The sequence below is a fragment of the Anolis carolinensis genome, chromosome 6 (assembly GCF_035594765.1).
Source record: "Anolis carolinensis isolate JA03-04 chromosome 6, rAnoCar3.1.pri, whole genome shotgun sequence".
Classification (NCBI taxonomy): domain Eukaryota; kingdom Metazoa; phylum Chordata; class Lepidosauria; order Squamata; family Dactyloidae; genus Anolis; species Anolis carolinensis.
The window spans coordinates 118,662,554-118,687,947 of NC_085846.1; the positions used below are offsets into that span (position 1 = coordinate 118,662,554).

Consider the following 25,394-nt stretch of genomic DNA (forward strand, 5'->3'; position numbering starts at 1 on the left):
AGTTTGGGAATCTTGGATAGGACCAGGCATGTAGCCGGGAGGGGGGGGGGGTTGAGGAGTTTCAGCGCCCCCCCCCCCCCCGACATTCTCAGGGTGGTCGGCGAGAAGGCCTTACATTTATTTAAACTGTTCTGTTTCTTCATATCATGATCTGATCCCCATGCTCACTAAATCCCATATGCATGGGGTATTGGGATAACGATACAAAAGGTTTGCTAGGGCAGATCCTCTCTCACTCAGACTCAGCCCCCCCTAACCAAAATCCCAGCCCCTCCCGAACCGAAATCCTGGCTACAGGCCTGGACAGGACCATGTGAAATCTAGGGGACGCCGGCAAGCCGTTGGCTCCTGCAACTCCTGCGCCCCCTCCCTTTCAGGGCTTTGGGGGCTGGCTGCCCTCTCTTCCCGCCGGCAGGGGGCGCCGTCCTCGCACGGGAAGCTTAGCCCAGGAGCCGCTCTTGGCCAAAAGGCGGAAACGGATGAAGCTGCGGCCAATGGGATCTTTCCCCCCGCCGCTTCCGCCTTTCCCAGCCTGGTTTTCAGAACCGGAGCCAGAGTTGGGCTTAACCCCTCCCCGCCCGGACTGAACGGCGACGCCATGACACTCAGGGACAGCGCCACCCACAACTCGTTTCATTTGCATTCATTTGTTATGCAAATGAAACGGAAGCCAAGATGGAAGGATTTTTTAAAGGCCTGTTGCGCATTCTGAAACTGGGTTAACATGACGGTGTAGATCCAGCCTCAGAGTTGCTGAGGGATCACTGGGGAAGGTGGCCTGGTTCCAGCCCTGGCAGTTTTATTCAGACATTTTGTTGGGAATGGCCATTAATACTACGGTTAGTACTACAGTAGAGTCTCGCTTATCCAACGTTCTCGATTATCCAACGCATTTTTGTAGTCAATGTTTTCAATACATCGTGATATTTTGGTGCTAAATTGGTAAATACAGTAATTACTACATAGCATTACTGTGTATTGAACTACTTTTTCTGTCAAATTTGTTGTATAACATAATGTTTTGGTGCTTAATTTGTAAAATCATAACATAATTTGATGTTTAATAGGCTTTTCCTTAATCTCTCCTTATTATCCAACATATTCACTTATCCAACGTTCTGCCGGCCAGTTTACGTTGGATAAGAGAGGCTCTACTGTACATCATGATATTTTGGTGCTAAATTCGTAAATACAGTAATCACTACATAGCATTACTGCGTATTGAACTACTTTTTCTGACAAATTTGTTGTATAACATGATTTTTTGGTGCTTCATTTGTAAAATCATAACCTAATTTGATGTTTAATATGCTTTTCCTTAATCCCCCCTTATTATCCAACATATTCTCTTATTCAACATTCTGCCGGCCCGTTTATGTTGGATAAGTGAGACTCTACTGTATTACTACTACAGCCCCACCTACAAATCCATGGATTCAACCAACGAGGACTGAAAAACACTCAAGGAACTACCAAACGCAGCATTGCCCAATAATATCAACAGGAAAAACTCAGCCGCTATCAGGACCTCAAGATTGAACTTCAAAGACTCTGGCAGAAACCAGTGCAGGTGGTCCCGGTGGTGATCGCCACACTGGGTGCCGTGCCAAAAGATCTCAGCCGGCATTTGGAAACAATAGACATTGACAAAATTACTATCTGCCAACTGCAAAAGGCCACCCTGCTGGGATCTGCACGCATAATCCGAAAATACATCACATAGTCTTAGACACTTGGGAAGTGTTCGACTTGTGATATGAAATCCAGCATATCTATCTTGTTTGCTGTGTCATAATAAAATAATAATAATTATTATTTGTACCCTGCCACCATCTCACCCAAGGGTCTCCAGGCGGCTCACAGAAGCACTCTAAGTGCTGCATATAAACAACAATGCACAAGTATCAATACAATGACATAAGTATAAACAACAGCACATATAAAATCCCACTAATAAAATTGTAAGAGAATAAATTATAAAAATTTCCTAAAGCACAGAACAACTTGCAAATAAGCTGGCTATCTGCCGTAACAATCAAAGTATGGAGCAGTACAATTGGTGGCTCATCAAACTGACCATAATTATACAGGGTCAAAGGCCTGTCTGAAGAGCCATGTTGTTAAACTCATCCGAAAGGCTTGAAGAGTGGGGGCTAACCTAATTTCTTTAGGGAGGGTATTCCAGAGCTGAGGAGCCGTCACCGAGAAGGCCCCCCCTCTTGTCCCCACCAACCATACTTGAGATGGTGGTGGAACCGAGAGAAGAGCCTTCCCAGCAGATATGCCCACACCAGTTCTTAATAAAACAATCAATGGTCAAAACCTGATATCTATGGAAGGTTTTAGGTGATGTTATCCCACAAAAGCATACTTAAGCCAAAGAATTAAAAAATAACCAGTTTGGCATACAATATTAATAGATCATTTGGTTTTACAACCATCCAATTCTGAGGCATGGGCCCCTGGGCCAATAGCGAGATGGCTGAGGGCTATTCCTGGCCATTTGTAATTTTTCATCAGTCAAAACAACTATATAAAGGTGCATATGCATTAAAAGTGATTAACATACATACAACACTTACACTGACCTACAGAGTAAATACTGTAATCTCATGAATTTTTTATAGTCTGATATCGTCCTTGCAATGTCAATATCCTATGCTCAGCATAAACACACATAGCCCACTGAATTTGCTACAGGCGTATATAGCACATTAACTGATCATCACTGCATTCACCTGAGAGGCAAAGAGGCGGCTGATGGGAGCAAAGGACAGTACTGACAGGCAGCCATTACAATAAATGTCATTTTATAGGTGTAATATGTACTGCATAAATGCTCACAACAATTATAAATATCACCACAGTTCCAATACTGTAGTCATAATACAAAGACATATAATGCACTGAATTTACTGCAGTCTTTTATAGTCTTTTAGTAATCACTATCCATCTTAGGGTCAAAGCTTAAAAGGGGTGGTATGATTTTGACAATAGTGTCACAACCATGCCTAGGTATTAATCATGAATATGGAATGCTTATGGGTGAGGTAACTGTTCCTTATTCACAATCCCTGGAATGGTTTCCAGAGCTATACCTGCACTGCCCACCCACTTTACCAGGCATCAGGAAAATGAGAGTGGAGGGAGGTGGGCCAGGAGACCCAATTTAGTTAAGCAGTCTTGACCAAGGGGACATCCGCACTATGTAATGAGGCAGCTGGAACACCCCTTGAACTGTTATGGTTTATTGCTATGGGGTTGTGGGAGTTGTAGCTTTACAAAGTCTTTAGCCTTTCCTTCCCAAGAGGGTTGGAGACCTACCAAATTACAATTCCCAGGATTCCATCACATTGAGTCATAGCTGTTTCAATGGTGCCAAGCTGCTTGAATCCTACAATGTAGATGCACCCTAAGTAGCTGATGCATACAGTAGCTAATCATTACTTCTAAAACATGGGTTGTTGTTTCCTCGTTCAGTTGCTTCTGCTAGAGCTCCCTGTCGGCCACCTGCAGCTCCTTCAAGGTCAAGCATGGGAGAGGTAGGTAAAGATAAAGGTTTTTTCCTGACATTAAGTCTAGTCGTGTCCGCCTCTGGGGGTTGGTGCTTATCTCCATTTCTCAGCCAAAGAGCTGGCATTGTCCGTAGATGCCTCCAAGGTCATGTGACTGGCAGGACTGCATGGAGCACCATTACCTTCCCATCGGAGCGGTACCTATTGATCTACTCACATTTACATGTTTTCGAACTGCTAGGATGACAAAAGCTGGGGCTAACAGCAGGAGCTCACCCTGCTCCCCAGATTCGAACCGCCAACCTTTCAGTCAAAAGGTTCAGCAGCTCAGCGGTTTAATCCGCTGTGCCACTGGGGGCTTCGATGGGAGAGGTAGGGGAGTACAAATTCGGAAATAGATGATATGACAAGACAAAGGTATCATGTTTCAAATATTTCAAAACAACATTTTTTTAAAAAACCCAGTAAAGTTGAGGACTGTTCAGAAGTTCGTTTTGGCTTTGAGGGAAAGAAGGTACGGGCTGACTTTATTTTGGTGAAATTGTGAGCCCAGCCCACCAGAAGAGGCTGCCTTGGGAACTCTCAAATCTTGCCTAGAAAACCCCAGGACAGCATTTCTGTAAATTGGGATTCCAAAGGAAACAGTTTTAAATGTGTTACAATAAGCAATTTCTGAAAGCAGAGCTTTCCAAACTGCATATTGGTGATACATTCCTTTGTTGGATGCAGCTCGTAGGTGCGACGTCCAAATGTAAAGAGGAAAAAAACACATCTTATAATTGTATGTTATTATCTTACAAACCATATATTTCTCAAAATATAAATGAAAAAGAGATTTTCATGAGGTACATAGTGGTGCCCCCATACATTTCCTTATTACAATTTGTGTACAAGCTGGTATCTCTCTCTCAGAAGGCATGGGCTTTTTATCTCCAGTTTGTGAGTAAAAACTGTTGTCACAAAGAAAGACATATGCGTTTGAAAAAAAAAAAGAAGCATGTCACTTACAAGAAATGCTTGGGAAAACTTGGAGGTAGAAAAGGCTTAATCTTTTGGGCTTCCAAGTACAATACAAGTGTGTGTGTCTGTGGTGTCTGTGTGTGTGTGGGGGGGGGGGGGGGGGGGAGAGAGAGAGAGAGAATCCGGGCAGCGAGCTTTAAAATGGTTGAAGAGAAGCTCTCCAAAGTGTTAGGTGCTCTTACTGCCTGTTACAGGGAAAATCAGCTGATTCCTAATCCACCTAAAACACAGGTGTGTGCTTTTCACCTTAAGGACAGACAAGCATCTCGAGCTCTGAGGATGACCTGCGAAGGAATCTCACGGGAGCATTGCAACACAACAAAATACCTGGGAGTCACTCTGGACTATGCCGTGACTTATAAGAAGCATTACTTGACTGTCAAGCACAAAATGGGTGCTAGAAATAATATACGAAAGCAGTCTGGCACAACCTGGGGATCACAACCAGACACAGTGAAGACATCTGCCCTTGTGCTTTGCTGCTCTGCTGCTGAATATGCATGTCCAGTGTGGAATATATCTCACCACGTTAAAACAGTGGATGTGGCTCTTAATGAGACATGCTGAATTACCAGAGGATGTCTAAACCCCCACACCACCGGAGACATTATCCAGTTTAGCTGGTATTGCACCACCTGACATCCACCGGGAAGGAGCAGCCAGCAATGAAAGGACCAAGGCAGTGGCATCTCCGTCCCATCCCCTGTTCGGATATCAGCCAGCATGCCAATGTCTTAAATCAAGAAATAGTTTTCTAAGATCTATAGAGATACTCGCAGGAACACCTCAGCAAGCGAGAGTCCAAAGGTGGCAGGTTAGTACCCGGAACCTCAATCCATGGTTGATATCGGATGAGAGACTCCTTCCTGGGCACACAGAAGACGGGGCGACTTGGAAGGCACTGAACAGACTGCGCTCTGGCACCAAGAGATGCAGAACCAACCTTAAGAAATGGGGCCACAAAGTGGAGTCCAGGACATGCGAGTGTGGAGAAGAGCAAACCATAGAGCACCGACCACAATGCAGACTGAGCTCTGCCACATGCACCATGGAGGACCTTCTTACAGCAACGCCAGAGGCACTCCCAAGTGGCCAGCTACTGGTCAAAGGACATTGAGTATCAGGCCGAGTTTTTAACTGTGTGTTTTTAAATACATTACAACTGTACCCTCGGTTCGCTTTTGACGCGATAAATAGAGAGCGGCCCAGGAAGGCTTTCTTCCGGGCGGGAATCCCTCCGTGGAGCGTTGCCTCTGTGGCCTGGATGGGCCCGCAGCATTCAGTTGGAGAGGAAGCGGGGGGGGGGGTCTCTCCTTCGGCGCCTCCGCCGTGGCCCTGCAGGGGGCGCGCCTCCCCTCCCGGCCCGGCCCTGAGGTGTGCGCCGAGCCTGAGCCGAGAGGGAGGGAGAGAGCCAGCCAGGCAGGCAGCGTCGGGCCCAAAGCAAGCGCTCCGGTTCCGCCTGCGCCCTTCCACCCCATGTAGCCTCTCGCTCGCCTCGGCCGCCCTCGCTCGCCTCGCCTCGCCCTCGCCCGCCTGCTCCCTCCCTCCTCCGCCTCCTCATTTTCCCTGCGCGGGACCCCCCTGGCCTTGCGCTGGAGGCCGGCTCGGCCCTCTTTGTCCCCCCGCGAGGAGGCGGCGGCGGAGGAGGAGGCCCCCAGCTCCGGGCCATGGCCGAATGGGCCCCTGCCCAGGTGAGCCAGCGGGAGGGAGGGAGGGAGAGAGGGGATTGGGGAACGGGGAGGGCTTCCACCTCGGTCGGGTGGGTGGGTGGGTGGATGGATGCCTTCGCGGTGGAAGTTGATCCGGAGTCGGGGGGGGGGGGGGAGGGAGGAGGAGGAAGAGGCGCGGGCCTGTTCTGCCTCCACCCGCCCAAAGCGTTGGATGGCTTCCCAGCGGGGAAAAGCGCGCAATCCTCGGCCGTGCTTCTCCAATGGCCCCGATCCTGTGCCCTTTTCCAGGGGAACCGGACTGGTTTCCTGGGAAGAGGGCGATGCGGTGAGAAGGCGCCAAGGGGCTCCGTTGGGGCCTTAACACCCCCCCCCCCGCGTTTTCACCTCGGTTTGCGCATCAGAAATGCGGAGTCAATACGCACACACACACACACACACAGGGACAGGGCATACATAGACTGATTTCATGGGCGAAATACATTCTCTTGTGGTAATAACAACAACTTATCTGTGTCTCCCAAAAGCTCAAGGTGGGGTACAACGAAGTCAAAACATAGGAACAACCCCCCCCCCCCCCCGCCATGCAGGAAAAGCACCATCAAAGTATTCCTGACATGAATCAATCAGGGCCAGCTAAAACCTCCCAACAAAAGATTCCCCCAGGCAGCAAGCAGCCAGACCCTGAAACTGAAAGGCTATTCAGTGCTAATCAGGGTGGCCAATTGTAACATTCACACATGCCTCAAACAGACAAGAGGTATTTCTCCCACCCTGAACGTTCCAGATATATAAACCTCACTTGCCTAGTTTCCAACAGACTTCACAACGTTGTTGTGTTTTTTTTCCGGGCTGTCTGGCCATGTTCCAGAAGCATTCTCTCCAGATGTTTCGCCCACATCTATGGCAGACATCCTCAGAGGTTGTGAGGTATGCAGCCTGGGAAACACACAACAACCCTGTGATTCTGGCCATGAAAGCCTTTGACAACACACCCCACAACCTCTGAGGATGCCTGACATAGATGCAGGCGAAACCTCACGAAAGAATACTTCTGGAACATGGCCATACAGCCACACAGCAACCCAAAGTATCCCTGTCAGATAGGCTTGCTTCCTTCTGAAGCAGGGCAGCCCCAGGCCAACAGGAACACAGCGGCGGCACCAGACAGGCCTCGTGAGGGAAACCCTGCTGCAGGCCTGCCTTATGGTTGCCATGCTCAGAAACAGCGCGAAGGCATACAACGTCATATGCAAAATACATAACAGTGAAAGTTTGGCCCACAGGCGCTGTAATTTCCAAAAAGCACCCTGATGACCCCTCCAAAGAACCACCCCAAACACCTTGATTTAATTGTGATTTGCAGGCAATTGTTCACATCCTATTTGTTAAAACATCTAGGCAAAGCATTCATGTTTGTTCCCCCACCGTCTAAACTTCATATTTGGTCACAGACTGGCTAAAAAATGGCAGCTGTAGGTGGAACAATGTCACTTCTACGTGTGCCATTAAACCCCATGGATGGTGGCAACTGTCTTATGTAGTTGCCTATCCATAACATAGAAAATGGCCTCTATGCTCACTTCCAATTCCACTGTGTCAGATTCCAAAGGGAATGTTGGTGCTAATGCCAGTTTGAAAGCCGAGGAGCAGTTTGTAAAGCTGAGAAATCAAGGCAAGCCCCAAACTCTTCATCTGTGGAATTGGCTGTTAGACCAACTTTGTGCTATCTTCTGCCCAAATGTTTGGCTTGTTTAGACAAGGAAAGGCCTTTGGTTTCTGTAGTCGCAGTCTGGTTCCTGATGTTGCCACTCAGTAGTCACACCAAAGTGATAGCAGTCATGGAATCTGCTATGGCTCTTTGATTGGAGCACAAGGAAAAGTTTAGGCACACTGCTTTTAGTTTTTGGAAAAGATTCCTTGGTGCTCCTGAGTCCATTTGGACTCCAGACTTACATCTCCTGTTCCCTGGAAGCCTCGTCCTTCCCTCTACAACCAAAAATCTTAGTTCAGGTTGGCCAGATGTCCTCTGGTCAGTACAACACACACTAAGTGGTTGTGATTTTGTATATAGTTGCATGAATTACTCTACTTTTCTAATAAATTGGAATTGCCTGCTGAAACCCAGGTTGCTCACAGTGATTGAAATAGTGGGAGAACTAGAATAACTAGGTAAGGAAGTGATTGGGAAAAAGAAAGAAATCTGCACTAGGGTCAGACATTAAGAACTATTCCAAGTTTTTATGTCCATCCAACCCTTTCTTTTCCCCATCTTCTGTCTAGCTGGAAGAGTTTTTATCAGCATCTCATTGTCTTGTGTTTTTGCACATGCCTGCCTTCGCTGTAATTTCTTAGTAGCCCCACCGTTTAGTCCTGATGCTCACTATGTATTTTATGAGTGTTATTTTACTGTTATTGTTTTAATTATATATGCTGTTGTATTTTTTATCTGTTGATCAGACTTGGTCCCCATGTGAACTGCTCCGAGTCCCCTCAGGGAGATGGAAGCAGGTTATAAATAAAGTTTTATTATTATTATCCACATGGAGGGGATGCTGAAAGAGGGTTGGAGAAGCAAACTTTGGGTGTTTTGTTGCTGCAGCATGCCTACAGTAAATAATGCAAGTAAGCTAGACCTGGGGTTTTGCTCTTGCTGATACGATTGTAGTTGTATGTACCTCCCTACAAAAAGCTAGTTTAACAGCACCATGATGAAAAATATCAGCTTAGGAAACATAGAGGACATCTTCCCATCAATGTGATCCCGTTGTGTTTTAACTCACTGGTTTAGCCTCAGTAAAGGATTGGGAATACGTGGCCTTCCAGATGTTGTTAGACTGCAGCTCCTATTATTAGTGATTATGAGGTCTAGAGCTGATAGGAGTTGCAGTGGAGGGCCACATACCGCACTTCTCTAGCCCTGGATGATCGGTTGACTCTCCTCAGCCATAGCTCTGTGAAAGACTGCATACTTAGTTTTCAGAAGGTCCCAGGTTCCATCTACTACAATTTGGAAAGATTCAACCTGAAATCCTGGACAGCTGTCATCAGTCAGAGTAGGTAGCTTTCTATTGCACAATTAAGCATAATGTCTTAAGAGTATGCAACACTTTTGCAATTTTGTTTTGACAATTTTCTGTGATTTTGTATTTTATTTGGGGAAACTGTCTCGTTGCTTGATGGCTCTTCTCTTTCTCCAGATCCAGGAATGGAACGTGGAGGCCCAGCACCTCATGCCCCTCCAGCCTCCTCTCGTCCCCGAACTGAGCCACATGAGGGAAGCTCAGCTCCACACGGCGGAGGCTTCCCTCTGGAGCGTCGTGGCCACAGTCCAGGCCATGGAGAGGAAAATAGACTTGCTGGCCACTCGTCTGCTCAGCCTGGAAGGGCGATCGGGAACTGCCGAGAAGAAGTTGCTAGACTGTGAGAAGACGGCCATGGAGTTTGGGAACCAGCTGGAAAGCAAGTGGGCTGTGCTGGGGACCCTGATCCAGGAATATGGGCTGCTCCAGCGGCGTCTGGAGAACATGGAGAACTTACTGAAGAACCGGAACTTCTGGGTCCTAAGGCTTCCCCCAGGCACCAAGGGAGAAATCCCCAAGGTAACTTGTTCCAGGGAGAAGAAGGGGCAGAATGAGGGAAACTTGTGACCTTCTAGTTATTAGATTTAATTGTTCTATCCATATCTCAGATTTATCCCAGCACAGATTTGAGTTATAATGAAAATACAGTGTAAACTTTTTTTTAAAAAACTTTTGAATCATTAAACAGTCATGTTAAAAAAGACGATTGGTAATCAGAGCTAATAAGGGCTGTTGGTTTATCAGATCAAGACATCAACAGCAGCTGAAGTTGCTATGTGTGTATCAGCTAAGAGCATGCGTGGGCAAAGTGCAGTCCCCCCCCCCCAGGGTTGTTTTGACATCACCCCTTAAGACTCCCCTGACTAAGGGGGAGGGGGGAAACGTCCTAAGAGCCTCTAGAGAGGCAGCTCTCTTGTGTCAGTAGATCATACCCTTCACTGCATTGTATAGTATTTTCAAAAACCCTGAATGGTATTCTCATATCAGCTACTTAAGAAGTACATTTAACTTACAATTATAACACACACACCCCAATCTACTTTTAGTATAAATATACTTAACTAAGTCATCTCTTCCGGCTCAACTCCCTCTCGCCCAACCTGATGGAAACATTGTCAATCCACACCTTAGTCACTGGCAGGTTGAGTCCCCTTGCAGCTGGTAAAGTAAATTTGGTGCAAGTTATAATTCATGACTAAGTAGCAGTTGTGAATCTGGAACAGTTATGATGAGTAAATCTAAGTAACTGTTCATATTACTACTAAGAGAAGAGTCTTTTTCCTTGAAGATTGTTGCTGTTGAGATCTCAGAGCCTGGGCAGGGAGCCTCCCCTGGGAGAATATGGTCCTTCAGAATGCCCGGACCAGAGCTGTAAAGGGCTTTACAGGTCATAGGCCACACTCTGCTGATGCCAGGTTGCTTTTCCACTTGCAGATGCCAGTGACATTTGTTGACATTGCTGTGTATTTCTCTGCTGAAGAATGGAAGAACTTGGCTGACTGGCAGAAAGACATCTACAATAACCTTGTCAAGGAGAATTACGAGTCTCTGTTAAACTCAGGTGCAATAACATCCGAGTCTGCTTTTTTCTATTGTAATTGGATGATTCTGAAGGTTTTCACTTTTTTTGGTCAAGCTTGCAGCAACCCTGGCATTAATATTTGAGAATTCTTGGAGAACAGGAGATGTCCCAGCAGGCTGAAGGAGGGCAAATGTTGTTAGTAATCACAGCATACCATCCTGTCCTCTGAGCCTAACCTGCTGTTGCACCCTGTGCAAAGTTGGGTAAGGTTATTCCCCCCCCCCCCCCCCCAGTTCGTCCAACCAGATCTCGGTGATGTAAGCCAGGTCCGCATGCTCATCCAGTATCAAATCCTGGATGGCCGCTGTTTTGCCATTTACGGACCTTGCATTTAACAGCAGGATTTTAAATCTTGGAGGCCTGTAATTTTGGCTATGCAGCCTATTTTGCCTCAGAGTCGCAAAAACTGTTAGAAGTCCTAATACCAATCCTGAGATTATCTTTTGTGGGGATTAAAACAAGATGTGCTTTATTTTAAAAGAATAACTACTTATAGGTTCCTTTTACATGTCACAATTTGATACCACTTTAATTGCATTGGCCTCATTCTGGCATTGCAGCTTGGCAAAGTATTTAGAATGCTGCATTTCTCATTTTTTGTATGGAAAAAGTGTCCCTGTTAGCATGGGAGTTGGTCTATGCACAAGGATGTGTGTGGAGGTCTGAAGGCCACATGTTGCCCATCACTAGTTAAGATAAAAAATAGGGAAGTGGGTGGGACATCTGTCTTGAAAACTTATAAGCATAAATATATTTTATTGTCAGAGAAGGAAAAGGAAGGAAGAGCAGTTACAAGGCAAGCCTTCTTTTAATAGTTAGCTTTCAGGTGAAAAATAGAAGTCCAGAGGGTAAAACCAAGGAACCAATGGGTTCAAATGACAATAATGCAGATCCCGGTTGAATATTAGGCAGAACTTCCCAATGGTGAAGATGTTGTCATGGAAAGTGATGGACTTGCCTTTGTTGAGGGTTTGAAGCAGAGGTTGGCAGCTCTCCTCTCAGGGATACTTTAGTGGTGGATTCCTCTAGCGGCAGAGGGTTGGATTTGATAGTCTTTCCAGATTTGATAAGCACCAAGACACACATTATTGGTTTTAAGCTGCTTGCTCTCTTTGTTTCTCTCATGCACACACACTTGATGAAGGTGATTAATGGGCTGGCTAACACTACCTTCTGTCTCTATCCTTGTTTTACTTCTTTTTCTCTCTTCTGCCTTCCTCAGGGGTGGATGTTAATATTTCCAAGCCAGAGTCTCATCCCAGGGTCGAACGGGGAGCAGATCAGCACGTATCCGAGCAACAGATCACTACAAAAGAGCGAGAGGTCCCTGCAGAGCCTTGCCCAGGTGAGACAATGTGTTCACATATTTATTGTCCCCAAATAATTTGTAAACACTTGTGGGGGGAGCATATGATGGAATGGCTTGGAGGACCTAGTAAATCCCTAGAGACCATTTTCTTTTGGACATGGATAAGTGAAACAGCACATATAGGCTCTGTGGTTATTGGGGGAGAGGGTCTTACTGTAACTGTATTGGCATATTTATTATGGCTCTCATAGCCCCTTTCCGCTCTAAGATTGCGATTCTATTATCTTATTCCTTCTAACAGAACCCATGATGTCTGCCCCTGATATGTTGACTCGCATCAAGCAAGAGGAGCCGTTTGTCGGTGGAGGGCACTTCCCGGAGGAAAGAGGGATCCCCTCAGATCCTTGTGCAGGTGATCACAAGATCATATCACAAGAAGTGATCTTTTCTGTAACACCCCTGCTCATATTCTGTCCAAAAAGAATCCAGGTGCTATCTGGTGGCAGCTTTTATGTGAGTGGAGTGATAAATCCACTTTGGGTTTTCGTGTAAACTATAGGGGAACTGTCCAAGACATGGAACCTATTTTGATTTGGCACCCTGTGTGGCTCCTTTAACCAATTCATTGTTGAACCAATTCACTGTTGCACGGACATGAATAGGCCTACATTATTTTTGTTCAGTTTTTGTATAATTTGGTTTTGTTCTTCCTATCAGGGAGGGGCTAGTGTTTTGCTGTTTGTTCCCAAAGTGGTACGGATGCCCAACTTCTCACAGTCCTCTGTAAACCAGATCCTAACTCGCTGGTTTCCCTCTGTGGATGAAAGTAAAACATGTTCTTATGTTGTTTTCCTGCAAGCTTCTAGAACACACATTTTATTCTCATGATATTCCTATGAAGTCTTGGTGGATGATGTTCTAGCTCCAAGGCTTATAGGAAACCCACAACACCTCTGCCTGAAATTCCCTCTGTGAGGGAAAGTAAAAGATGGTCTTATGTGGTTTTCCTGCTCTTTCCATGAGCTTCTGCAATGCACATTTTATGCTCACAGCATTCCTGTGAGGTAGATTGGTCTGACAAATAGTGTGTGCATGACTGGGACCAAGGTGATTCAATAAGCTTGTGACCATAATCCTGCCTCTTTCTCCTGGTTCTTATGTTCAACACTGCAACCATTACACTGCTCTGGCTCACTTAAGTACACAGTGGAGATGAAACAGAGCTTCTCTACGTTCGCTCCAAAATTTCCCAATGTCCTTCAGGCAGTCTCCCTCCTGGCTCAGACTCTACTTGTTTTTCAGGCCCATGCCGGGGTCTGCTGCAGTAATTTGATCCAGGGAACCTCTTTCTAACTTTGTCTGAACTTCTTGTTGTTATCTTTCAATAGGTGCCGAGGCTCTTATGTCTGCTCATGACTTTTTGTCTTGGATTAAGCAAGAGGAAGAGCCCTGCGTCAGAGAGCACTGGGAGTCAGCGGAGAGGGACATCCTCACAGGCCCTGGCACAGGTGAGGAACCATGTCTTGCATTCAGGAATCCTTCGAGGAGCTTTATAGGAACCCATCATATTTTGTCTAGTTCTTCCCTTCCTTGTATTCTCCTTATAGGAAAGGAAGGATAATATCACCAATAGGCAGCTGGGCCACCATTTTTCATTCAGTCCCCTTCCTCTGCCATATGGTTTCGGCAGTTCAGTCACAGGTTCTGAGAGAGGCCATTTCCAGTGTTGCATTTGTTGTTTATTTGATTTATTTAATTAATTAATTTCTATACTGCTTTTTCCCCAATGTGGGACCTAAAAGCTTACTATATTTTGGCTGAGAAAAGCCCATTTTTCACCTCAGAGCTGGCTGTGCTTCCAAGAGAGGAAGAAATTCTAGGATTAAAAATAGTTTCAGAGGAGAAGGGCAGGAAGGGAATCAATTAATATTGCATTCTGTTACTTTCATATGCAGGTGTAAGTCAACTTTATGCCTATTTTTGGTGACTAAAACTAACAATATGCACATGTGAAATGAAACAGGTCAAATAAGATTATATTATTATTATTATTATTATTATTATTATTATTATTATTATTATTATTATTATCATCATCATCATCATCATCCTGGAACTAATGTTTTTCATTCACCAGATTATATTAATGATTTCCTTTTTGGTGCCCAGATGATAAATCAGTGCTCTTTTTAAATAAAGCCTGAGAGCACTGATATGTCAGCTTATCTATTCATCTTTTCCCCCGTTTCGTGATTCCCGTATGTGAAGTAAAATATTCTGACTAGGGCTGCTGTTTACTTTGCCTGCTGTAGCCAGGTGCACACAGCTACAGTATGATGAGCTAGAGAAGAATCCCATTCTTTCTCATCTCAAGCTTACTGCAGCCCAACACCAAAAAAACCAGTGTTTCTCCAGGCCCCATTCAATACCAATGGTTTTAAAAAGCCTGAGCTATACAGAAGACAAGGAGAGGGGTGTGTGTGTGTGCATAAAAACAGTCTGTGAAGAGGAGCTTCTTTTCTAGAGGTTTGGTTAATTGAGATATGCCTGTCCTTTCAGCTGGTGATGGGATGGCAGTCAAAGCTGAGGAGCAACGCCGGTGCCCAGAAGAGCCAGCGAGGCCCAGGGAGTCAATGTTCCAGGGGGAAGCTCCTCCGGCAGCTGGAGCCGGAGGAACCATGGAAGCTTACGCTGGTCAGTGCGGCCCGGTCTCACAGCCCCTAAGCCCGGCTAGGAGCAGACCGGGTAAATCTCTTGAGCTAGACAGTGAGCTGCAGAGCATCTTTGCCCCGCAAGGGCCTGCTGATAGGCCTCATGGCTGCAACGAGTGCGGCAAGATGTTTGGGGTGAAGAAGAGCCTCAAGGTCCACCAGCGTAGCCACCATGGCCAGGAGCGCCCGTATGAGTGCACAGAGTGCCAGAAGAGCTTCAATTGCCACTCAGGGCTGGTGCGACACCAGATGACTCACCGGGGTGAGCGACCCTACAAGTGTGAGGAGTGTGGCAAGTGCTACAGCCGCAAGGAGCACCTTCAGAACCACCAGCGGCTGCACACTGGGGAGCGGCCCTTCCAGTGCCCAGTCTGTGGCAAGCGCTTCATCCGCAAGCAGAATCTGCTCAAGCACCAGAGGATCCACACAGGCGAGAGGCCCTACCAATGTGCTGAGTGCGGGCGCAGTTTCCGATATAAAGAGTCCCTCAAGGACCATCTCAGGACTCATAGCGCAGAGCCCCCCACCCCACGACTCCTGCCATCCTTGGGAGGGGACTCTGTCTCATAGCACTCTGTGGCATAAGGAAATGGGGGCATTGGTTTCCTGTCTCCATTAAAACTGCTCCATCACTCCCTGCTTTCTCCCCTCTAGGTCCCACACCTCTAATTCTGCCCAACATGATGGACAGTCATTTAAAAAGACAGCTGGGAATGTGTGTATGTTGAAGAAAGATGGTCCTAATGTAAATGGAAAGGCAGTACACCAGCCATAATGTTCCAAATATGTACCAATAAGACTGTGCAGATTGCCATCCCTTCAGAGCTGGTGCCCTGGGAAAAGCCATTTCAATACTTGCCATGATCAGCTGAGACTTAAGACTTTGAATGCACACTGAGCATCTGATTTCACAAAAGAATGTTTCTTGCTCTCACAGAGGGTGGAAGAATATTCTGGAAAGCATGTCTATGTTTTAAAAGCTCAACAAGCATACTACAGTTCAACCCACCCACATTACATATATGTGAAACAATCATGTTTTCTGGCAGCTTCAGATGGAATAAATCTCAATTTTGGGACAGATGTACTTTGGAACTGTGAAGCAACCACACTTGAAATGGACCTAGCTAACAATGGCATCTCTTTCACCTGATGTACAAGTAGGAATGCTTCATCTCCCTCCCTGGGTTTGTGTTGCTCCATTCACATTTCACAGGACTTGTTTGAGCCATTGGCCTCTGGTTTCCTCTTTTTTCCCTACAGTGCCTGCTTCAATTCCTGGCCTCCAGACCTTTTTACTGCAAGCACCTTCTCCTGATCTCAGCCCCTTCCCCTTCATCAAAAACTCAAACCCTGCTTTTCTCTACCTATTGCAAATATATTTATTCATTCTTTCCCCCTTCTTTTTCACATGACGCTATTATTTTAAAATTCCTTCCATTTCATGAAGATAAAGTCCACTGTTTTAAACATTATTATTTTTAAGAATACACACAAGTTATTTCCAGGTGTAGTTTTGTAACAAAGGTTCAATGCAAATAAAGACAAAAGGGAAGGGAAGAAAACAGTCATTTTAAAATAATTATTTCATTCTGGAATACATGTTTTAGTGTTAAAACCCATGCAATTTCATGGCTGCACTTTTAACAGAATTTACGACCGGGTTTGCTCATATCCAGCTTTAGAAACTTTCCCACACTATATTTTCTCTGTGTACTTTAGATGTGCACCTAAAATAATGTTTTTTTTATTTAAAAACCTGTTCCCTAAAATGTCATTAAGTTTCTTGAAAAGACTGATATCAGTTTAATCAGGCCCCATTTGCCTATTGACTCCTGCTACGTGCAGATCTGCTGTAGCAAACCTGGGTTTCTTGTGAAATGTGTGAACGAGTCTCATGTTATCCACAGCATCATCATGACTGTAGCAGGCTGGTCAGCCTTTGAAAGTTTGATGCAGTCAATGGTTGAATACTGAATGCTAACAAAATAGTAACCCTGGGTTTCATGGTGACTAAGATGACCAAAAACCTCTCTTGCAATGCGCTTGGGTTCTCTGCCAACGATTCAACAGTCTTGGTGAACGCTATGGGGCTTATTACTGAAAATAATTGTACAGGATGTGTTGCAATATAAAATACTCTGCAGTTACCAGTTCATTCGGCAAATTTTGGATTCCACCAAATTTGGCAGAGGAACATTTGCTGGGGGTTAACAATCAGAGCCGTGAGAAAGGTTTGGAGTTATTGGCTCTCAATACCGTGAGATACTGTTGATGATAGAGGCAGGGAATGAGGCAAAGATTCTGGTGTCACAAAAACCTATAGCTCCTGCCTTTTAGCTGCCCCTACCTCCCAATGTCTTCCAGCTGACCACTCACATAGTTCCATGGCAGTTCTACAACATCACTTCCTTATTTAAGTGGATTCCATTACAAAGCTGTCTTTCCCCATCCATTAGTGCATGAGCAGCCTTCTCCAATTTGGTGGTCTTCCGAGGTGCTGGAATACAGTTCTCATGAAACCCACTGATCCACACTGAGCAACCATGCACGATTGTCCCACATGCATAAGTTTTCAAAAAACATACAAGTGAGTACAGATGCACCACATTGACAGAAATGTCCAGCTGCTTCCACAGGGCAGCTTATGCCTGTGTACATCGGTAACAGGACGCTGGGCAATATGTAATTTTAGATTACAACCTGGAACAGATACACTGCACTATTGACATGGTAGTTGGGGCACTGTCCGTCGCTAGTATCTCTTTAAATATAAATGGTAAATGTTCATTTTAAATAAAATAAACTGCATAACACCTCACAAGGAGGCCCCAGGATTGCTTGCTAAATACAATACAAAGCACATCATTTTTTTAAAAAAATAAAAAAGGTCAAATGTCAACATTATAGCAATAAAATAGAGCAGGAATTTCCAGGAAACTATAACAAGACCAACAACTTCTCAGGTTTTCTGTCATATACCACCTAATGCTTTCGATTCCACCAAACCTTGATAAAAAGTTTCAGAATAACACCACCACTGGAAAGGTCCTATAGTTCAAGCCACACATCAGATCACATAAAGCACATGTATATGTGTGTGTGTGTGTATGTATGTATATATACATATACAGTGTTCCCTCACTTATCGCGGGGGTTACATTCCAGGACCACCCGTGAAAAGTGAAAATCTGTGAAGTAGGGACGCTGTATTTGTGTTTAAAATCACGCAATACACGCTCCCGCTGGTGCCGCCTTGTGAGGCGAAAACGAAGCTGCTTCAGCCTCCTTTTCTCTCCCTTCGTCTTCTCCTTCCTTCCTTCTTTCCTTCCTTAGGAAGGAAGGAGAAAGAGAGAGGAAGGAAGGAAGGAAGGAAAAATTGTATTTTATGGTTTATTATATTATATTACCCTAACAGCGCTCCATGCAGTCATGCTGGCCACATGACCTTGGAGATGTCTATGGACAACGCCGGCTCTTCGGCTTAGAAATGGAGATGAGCACCAACCCCCAGAGTCAGACATGACTGGACTTAAAGTCAGGGGAAACCTTTACCTTTTTATATTATTTTAGTGTTTATTGAAAAACCGTGAATCTGCAAAAAGCGAACCGCGAAGTAGTGGGGGAACACTGTACATACATCTATATATATAAAAGAGTGATGGCATCACGGCAATCCACAAAACAACAAAGGTACAGGCCCCCCAACCTCGAAATTTGACAACACAACCCATCAGCCACGCCTCAGGGTTGATACAACAAAAAGAAAAGAAAAATAAAGTCCTAATTAGAGGGAGAGCAATAATTGTTTTTATCCAATTGCTGCCAGTTTAGAGGGCTAATCTCTGCCCACTTCGTTGCCTAGCAACCAAGGGACAGCCAGGGTTCAGTTAGGGGACAGGCAAATTTAGGCCTCACTTAGGCTTCTTCCACAGATTATCTAATTTGCACTGGATTACATGGCAGTGTAGACTCAAGGCCCTTCCACACAGCTATATAACCCATTTTTAATCTTATATTATCTGCTTTGCACTGGATTATCTTGACTCCACACTACCATATAATCCACTTCAGTGTGCATTTTATACAGCTGTGAAGAAGAGGCCTCATATAATCCAGTTCTAAGCAGATAATATAAGATTATCAATATACAGTAGACTCTCACTTATCCAACATAAACAGGCCGGCAGGATAAGTAAATATGTTGGATAATAAGAAGGGATTCAGGAAAAGCCAATTAAACATCAAATTAGGTAATCATTATACAAATTAAGCACGAAAAATCATATTATACAACAAATTTGACAGAAAAGGTAGTTCCACGCGCAGTAATGCTATGTAGTAATTACAGTAGAATCTCACTTATCCAACACTCGCTTATCCAACGTTCTGGATTATCCAACACATTTTTGTAGTCAATGTTTTCAATATATCGTGATATTTTGGTGCTAAATTTATAAATACAGTAATTACAACATAACATTACTGCGTATTGAAATACTTTTTCTGCCAAATTTGTTGTCTAACATGATGTTTTGGTGTTTCATTTGTAAAATCATAACCTAATTTGATATTTAATAGGCTTTTCCTTAATGCCTCCTTATTATCCAACATATTCGCTTATCCAACATTCTGCCAGCCCGCTTATGTTGGATAAATGAGACTCTACTGTACTATATTTACAAATTTACCAGTAAAATATCACAATGAATTTAAAACACTGACTACAAAAACATTGATTATGAAAAGGCAGACTGTGTTGGATAATCCAGAACATTGTATAAGCGAATGTTGGATAAGTGATATTCTACTTTGATTTGAAATAATTTCTGAGATAGAATAATGCAGAACAATATAATCTCTAAAACCAGGACAGTAAATAAAGAAATAAAGAAAGTAAATAAATAAAGCAAGGAAATTGGAAATTCCACAAAGGAAACAATCAGGGCCAGCTAACACTTCCCAAGAAAGGATTCTTCAGAAAGGAAGCTGAGAAGGCAGTGAAGCACTGTGTATTACCAAAGTCATTATTATTACTATCATTATTATTATTATTATTATTATTATTATTATTATTATTATTATTATTGTGTTACGGTCAACCGTGAAAATGAATACAATCTGGCTCCAAGTATTCAAAAACACTAAAATCAGAATATATAAAAATTAATGTGATATAATAAAACAGAACAATACAATCTCTAAAATCAGAACACTAAATAAAGAACAACACTCTGAAAATAGGGGAATTCCACACAGAAAACAATCAGGGCCAGCTAACACCTCCCAACAAAGGATTCCCATCATCAAAGTCCGGCCAATCCTCTGTTTTCTCAGGGCCACAGACAGTAGAAGCACATAAAATATCGCAAACAACACCACTCTGAAAACAAGGGAATTCCAGACAGGAAAGAATCAGGGCCAGCTAACACCTCCCAACAAAAAATTCACTCAGGGAGGAAACAGCCAGGCTTTAAATCTGCAAGGCCATTACATCCTAATCATTTTTCCTAATTGCAGCATTCATACTTGCCTCCAACAGACAAAAAAAAAACAAAACAATCAGAAATATTGTATATTCACAACCTTTAGGAAATAATATCCCCTGATGGCGCAGCGTGTTAAAGCGCTGAGCTGCTGAACTTCTGGACCGAAAGGCTGCAGGTTTGAATTGAGGGAGTGGAGAGAGCCCCCACTGTTAGCCCCAGCTTCTGCCAACCCAGAAGTTCAAAAACATGCAAATGTGAATGCATCAATAGGTACTGCTCCGGCGGGAAGGTAACGCCGCTCCATGCAGTCATCCCACATGACCTTGGAGTCTACGGACAACGCCAGCTCTTCAGCTTAGAAATGGAGATGAGCACCAACCACCAGAGTCAGACTCAATTAGACTTAATGTCAGGAGAAAACCTTTACCCTTTACCTTAACTACCACCAATTCCTCAATACTTTATTTCCCATACCACCAGACTTCGCCACAGCAACGCGTGGCCGGGCACAGCTAGTACATATATATAAACGCACCTCCAAACGTACAACATAATTACTGGGTCAAATTATTACAGGGCCTTATAAAATCAGAAGTTCACTCACTTTTTTAGTTTCTGCTGCAATATCTTCTGCAACATCTTCGGTCTGTAACTTCCCTCTGTCTCTGAACTAGAAGATAAACAGAGGGGAGGTCACAGGGGCTTACATGTCTTTACACTAATGCTCAGAGCATGGGAAATAAGCAAGACGAACTCCAACTCCTAGCACAGCACCACACATACGATGTCATAGGCATCACTGAAACCTGGTGGGATGACTCCCATCACTGGAATTTAACCATTGAGGGCTATAACCTCTTTCACAGAAATAGAACAAAGGGGAGAGGAGGGGGAGTAGCTTTATATGTCAAAAACAGTTACGTTGCAGAAGAAATGCAAGACTGTAATCCGGGAAACCAGCTTGAAAGCATCTGGATAAGAATCAAGGGAACCGGGACTCAAAAAGATCTTGTCGTGGGTGTCTACTACAGACCTCCGAGTCAGGATGAAGGACTTGATGAAGCCTTCTGTCAACAGCTGACCAAACAGGCACAAAGAAGAGATATAGTAGTCATGGGCGATTTCAATTATCCCGATATCTGCTGGAAAACAAACTCAGCCAAGAGTACAAAGTCCAACAAATTCCTCACTTGCCTTGCAGATAATTTTATGGTCCAGAAGGTAGAAGAGGCAACAAGGGGATCAGCAACTCTTGATCTAATCTTAACAAATGTGGAAGACCTGATCAATACAGTTGAAGTGGTTGGATCCTTAGGGGCAAGTGACCATGTGCTCCTGCAGTTTGCAATACAAAGGAATGCTGAAACTAAGACAAGTCAAACACGCATTCTGGACTTTAAGAGAGCTGACTTCCAAAAAATGAAGGAATTACTGAGCGGCATTCCATGGACGCCGATATTAAAAAACAAGGGAGTTAAGGATGGATGGGAGTTTTTCAAAAGTGAAATACTCAAGGCACAAATGCAAACAGTGCCAACAAAGAAGAAAAATAAGACAAGTGCAAAGAAGCCAGAATGGATGTCCAAAGAACTTCTAACTGAGCTAAAGCTCAAAAGTGACATGCACAAGAAGTGGAAAAGGGGAGAAATCACCAAAGAAGAATTCAAACGTATAGCCAACTCCTGTAGGGAAAAGGTTCGCAAGGCTAAAGCGCAAAATGAGCTCAGGCTTGCCAGGGACATAAAAAACAACAAAAAAGGTTTTTTTGCTTATGTTGGTAGAAAAAGGAAGAAAAAGGAGGCGATAGGGCCACTGCAAGGAGTAGATGGGGTGATGGTGACAGGGGATAGGGAAAAGGCAGAACTGCTTAATGCCTTCTTTGCCTCGGTCTTCTCACAAAAAGAAAGCCATCTTCAACCTCAGCAACATGGAATGGACGAAGGATTGGGGGAAATCCAACCCCAAATAGGGAAACAAGTTGTCCAGGAACACCTGGCCACTCTAAACGAATTCAAGTCCCCAGGGCCAGATCAGCTACATCCAAGAGTATTGAAGGAACTAGCGGAAGTTATTTCAGAACCACTGGCAATCATCTTCGAGAGTTCTTGGAGAACAGGAGAAGTCCCAGCAGATTGGAGGAGGGCGAATGTGGCCCCTATCTTCAAGAAGGGAAAAAAGAACGACCCAAACAATTACCGTCCGGTCAGCCTCACATCAATACCAGGCAAGATTCTGGAAAAGATCATTAAGGAAGTGGTCTGCAAACACTTAGAAACAAATGCGGTCATTGCTAATAGTCAACACGGATTTACCAAAAACAAGTCATGCCAGACTAATCTGATCTCTTTTTTCGATAGAGTTACGAGTTGGGTCGATACAGGGAATGCCGTGGATGTAGCATATCTAGATTTCAGTAAGGCCTTCGACAAAGTCCCCCACGACCTTCTGGCAAACAAACTAGTAAAATGTGGGCTAGACAAAACTACGGTTAGGTGGATCTGTAATTGGCTAAGCGAACGAACCCAAAGGGTGCTCACCAATGCGTCGTCTTCATCATGGAAAGAAGTGACAAGTGGAGTGCCGCAGGGCTCCGTCCTGGGCCCGGTTCTGTTCAACATCTTTATTAACGACTTAGACGAAGGGTTAGAAGGCACGATCATCAAGTTTGCAGATGACACCAAACTCGGAGGGATAGCTAACACTCCAGAAGACAGGAGCAGAATTCAAAACGATCTTGACAGACTAGAGAGATGGGCCGAAACTAACAAAATGAAGTTCAACAGGGACAAATGCAAGATACTTCACTTCGGCAGAAAAAATGGAAATCAAAGATACAGAATGGGGGACGCCTGGCTTGACAGCAGTGTGTGCGAAAAAGATCTTGGAGTCCTCGTGGACAACAAGTTAAACATGAGCCTACAATGTGATGCGGCAGCTAAAAAAGCCAATGGGATTTTGGCCTGCATCAATAGGGGAATAACGTCTAGATCCAGGGAAGTCATGCTCCCCCTCTATTCTGCCTTGGTCAGACCACACCTGGAATACTGTGTCCAGTTTTGGGCACCGCAGATGAAGGGAGATGCTGACAAGCTGGAAAGCGTCCAGAGGAGGGCAACTAAAATGATTAAGGGTCTGGAGAACAAGCCCTATGAGGAGAGGCTTAAAGAGCTGGGCATGTTTAGCCTGCAGAAGAGAAGGCTGAGAGGAGACATGATAGCCATGTACAAATATGTGAGGGGAAGTCATAGGGAGGAGGGAGCAAGCTTATTTTCTGCTGCCCTGCAGACTAGGACACGGAACAATGGCTTCAAACTACAGGAAAGGAGATTCCACCTGAACATCAGGAAGAACTTCCTCACTGTGAGGGCTGTTCGGCAGTGGAACTCTCTCCCCCGGGCCGTGGTGGAGGCTCCTTCTTTGGAGGCTTTTAAGCAGAGGCTGGATGGCCATCTGTCGGGGGTGCTTTGAATGCAATTTCCTGCTTCTTAGCGGGGGGTTGGACTAGATGGCCCTTGAGGTCTCTTCCAACTCTACTATTCTATGATTCTATGATTCTATGATTGATTTGATATTGGAAATGGCAATATTCAAAAGGCAGTGAAAAACCCCTCCTGCCTCATTCAGTGTCAGTGCCACTGAATGAAGCAGCCACTGTGGAACAAACTTCAGGGGATTTGAGCATGGGACTGCTGTGCTTGAATAATTCATCAAGAGGTTCTAATCTCCCCAGAGGTTTGAATTGGTATGGCCTGGTCTTACCACTCTGAGTGTCTTGACTAGCTGAAGTAGTGGCAGCATATTTGTTTTATCAGACACTGTTATGTGAATGGTGGGTGTTAAATAATTTCCACAGCTAGAATGACTAGGTCTTTATTAGGACTGAATTTGATACTACTAAGGGAAATATTACTTTGGCTTCAACTTCCACAATTCCTAACAGCCTACCAGCTTCTACGAATTGTGGGGGGCTGCTAGAAATTGTGGGAGTTGAAGTCCAAAACACCTGGATGTCTGAAGTTTGCCCATACCTGATCTACACTGTAGAATTAATAGAATTGTAGAATAAATTCTACAATATATAGTTCAAAACCTTCGACAACACAATTAATAGTTTGACAGTTTTAGCTGTCATGACTCAATGCTATGGAATCGCGAGCATTGTCGTTTTACAAGGTCTTAAGCCTTCTCTTCCAAAGAATGCTGGGGCTTTAATAAACTACAATTTTCCCATCAATCATCAAATTTCTAGCATTACAGTTGAACATTTAGAAATACTGTTCAGACATCTAAAAAGGATATGGCAGAATCCTGCAAAATCCCAAGACTAACACTTCAGCAACTTCTTAAAATATTGTGCATGTACATGGAACGTTTTCCACATATGCATATTTTTATGGCACATCTACATCAGTATGAGAAAATTCATTCCGAGCTTTGACACATATTGGTCATCAGAGCTTCTTTAGAGAAAAGCAAATTTAGCAAACTCTTGGCTTTTGAAAGTAAGATATTTGAAGGAATTTCAAGCAGGCAGTTTCTCTGCAGGATTACAAAGAAATCACAGCTCATTAGACTTTACAACTGTTCAATATGACTTTCACAATATGTGTTAACTTTCTACTTGCTGCTACACAGTTCACCAAACTTTTGTGCATATAGAAAATACTGTATTTTTACTGTTTTGGAAATTCTACGCCTTACCTTCTAACTCAAATGCATTAATTGGGTGACATTTTTGCCATAACTTATGAAAATAATTACCCACTGTTATTATTATATTTATTTATATCTCACTTTTTCTGTCTAAAAAAACAACCAAAGCGGCTAACAGAAATAAAAACAATACAATATATAATTCAAAATCTAAAAAAATACAAGTACTAAAATAGATTGTTAAAACCATTAAAAACCTATTAACATAATACCTTTTTCTCTCTGCCCCCTTGTCTATTGTTGCCTAAGCAGTGGACATTTGATGTCTATTTTAAAATTTCAACTTTTAGCACCAGAAAATTCTT

General features: G+C 44.0%; 1 protein-coding gene and 2 long non-coding RNA genes across 5 annotated transcripts in view; 2 read left to right on the forward strand and 1 right to left on the reverse strand.

Annotated features, from left to right (window-relative positions):
• LOC134299998 (uncharacterized) overlaps positions 1 to 25,394 on the reverse strand; it is a 66,582-nt gene that overhangs the window by 36,395 nt on the left and 4,793 nt on the right. For both annotated transcript variants that reach the window (XR_010007266.1, XR_010007265.1), the window contains exon 2: positions 20,981 to 21,046. This is a non-coding gene — a long non-coding RNA (uncharacterized LOC134299998). The remainder of the gene's footprint in view (positions 1 to 20,980; positions 21,047 to 25,394) is intronic.
• On the forward strand, positions 77 to 1,815 carry LOC134299999 (uncharacterized). Its single transcript, XR_010007267.1, has 2 exons — positions 77 to 839; positions 1,415 to 1,815. It is a non-coding gene; the product is annotated as an uncharacterized LOC134299999 (long non-coding RNA).
• Positions 5,583 to 16,454, forward strand: LOC100555817 (zinc finger protein 282). 2 transcript variants are annotated; one of them, XM_062984511.1, is made up of 7 exons: positions 5,583 to 5,674; positions 9,403 to 9,804; positions 10,720 to 10,846; positions 12,090 to 12,212; positions 12,478 to 12,588; positions 13,565 to 13,684; positions 14,736 to 16,454. In XM_062984511.1, exons 2-7 carry the CDS (start codon positions 9,436 to 9,438, stop codon positions 15,455 to 15,457), a joined length of 1,572 nt encoding a protein of 523 aa, XP_062840581.1. In that variant the 5' UTR covers positions 5,583 to 5,674; positions 9,403 to 9,435; the 3' UTR covers positions 15,458 to 16,454. The 2 variants fall into 2 exon arrangements, with proteins under 2 accessions (XP_062840581.1, XP_062840580.1); XM_062984510.1 differs by lacking the exon at positions 5,583 to 5,674 and adding an exon at positions 5,843 to 6,226.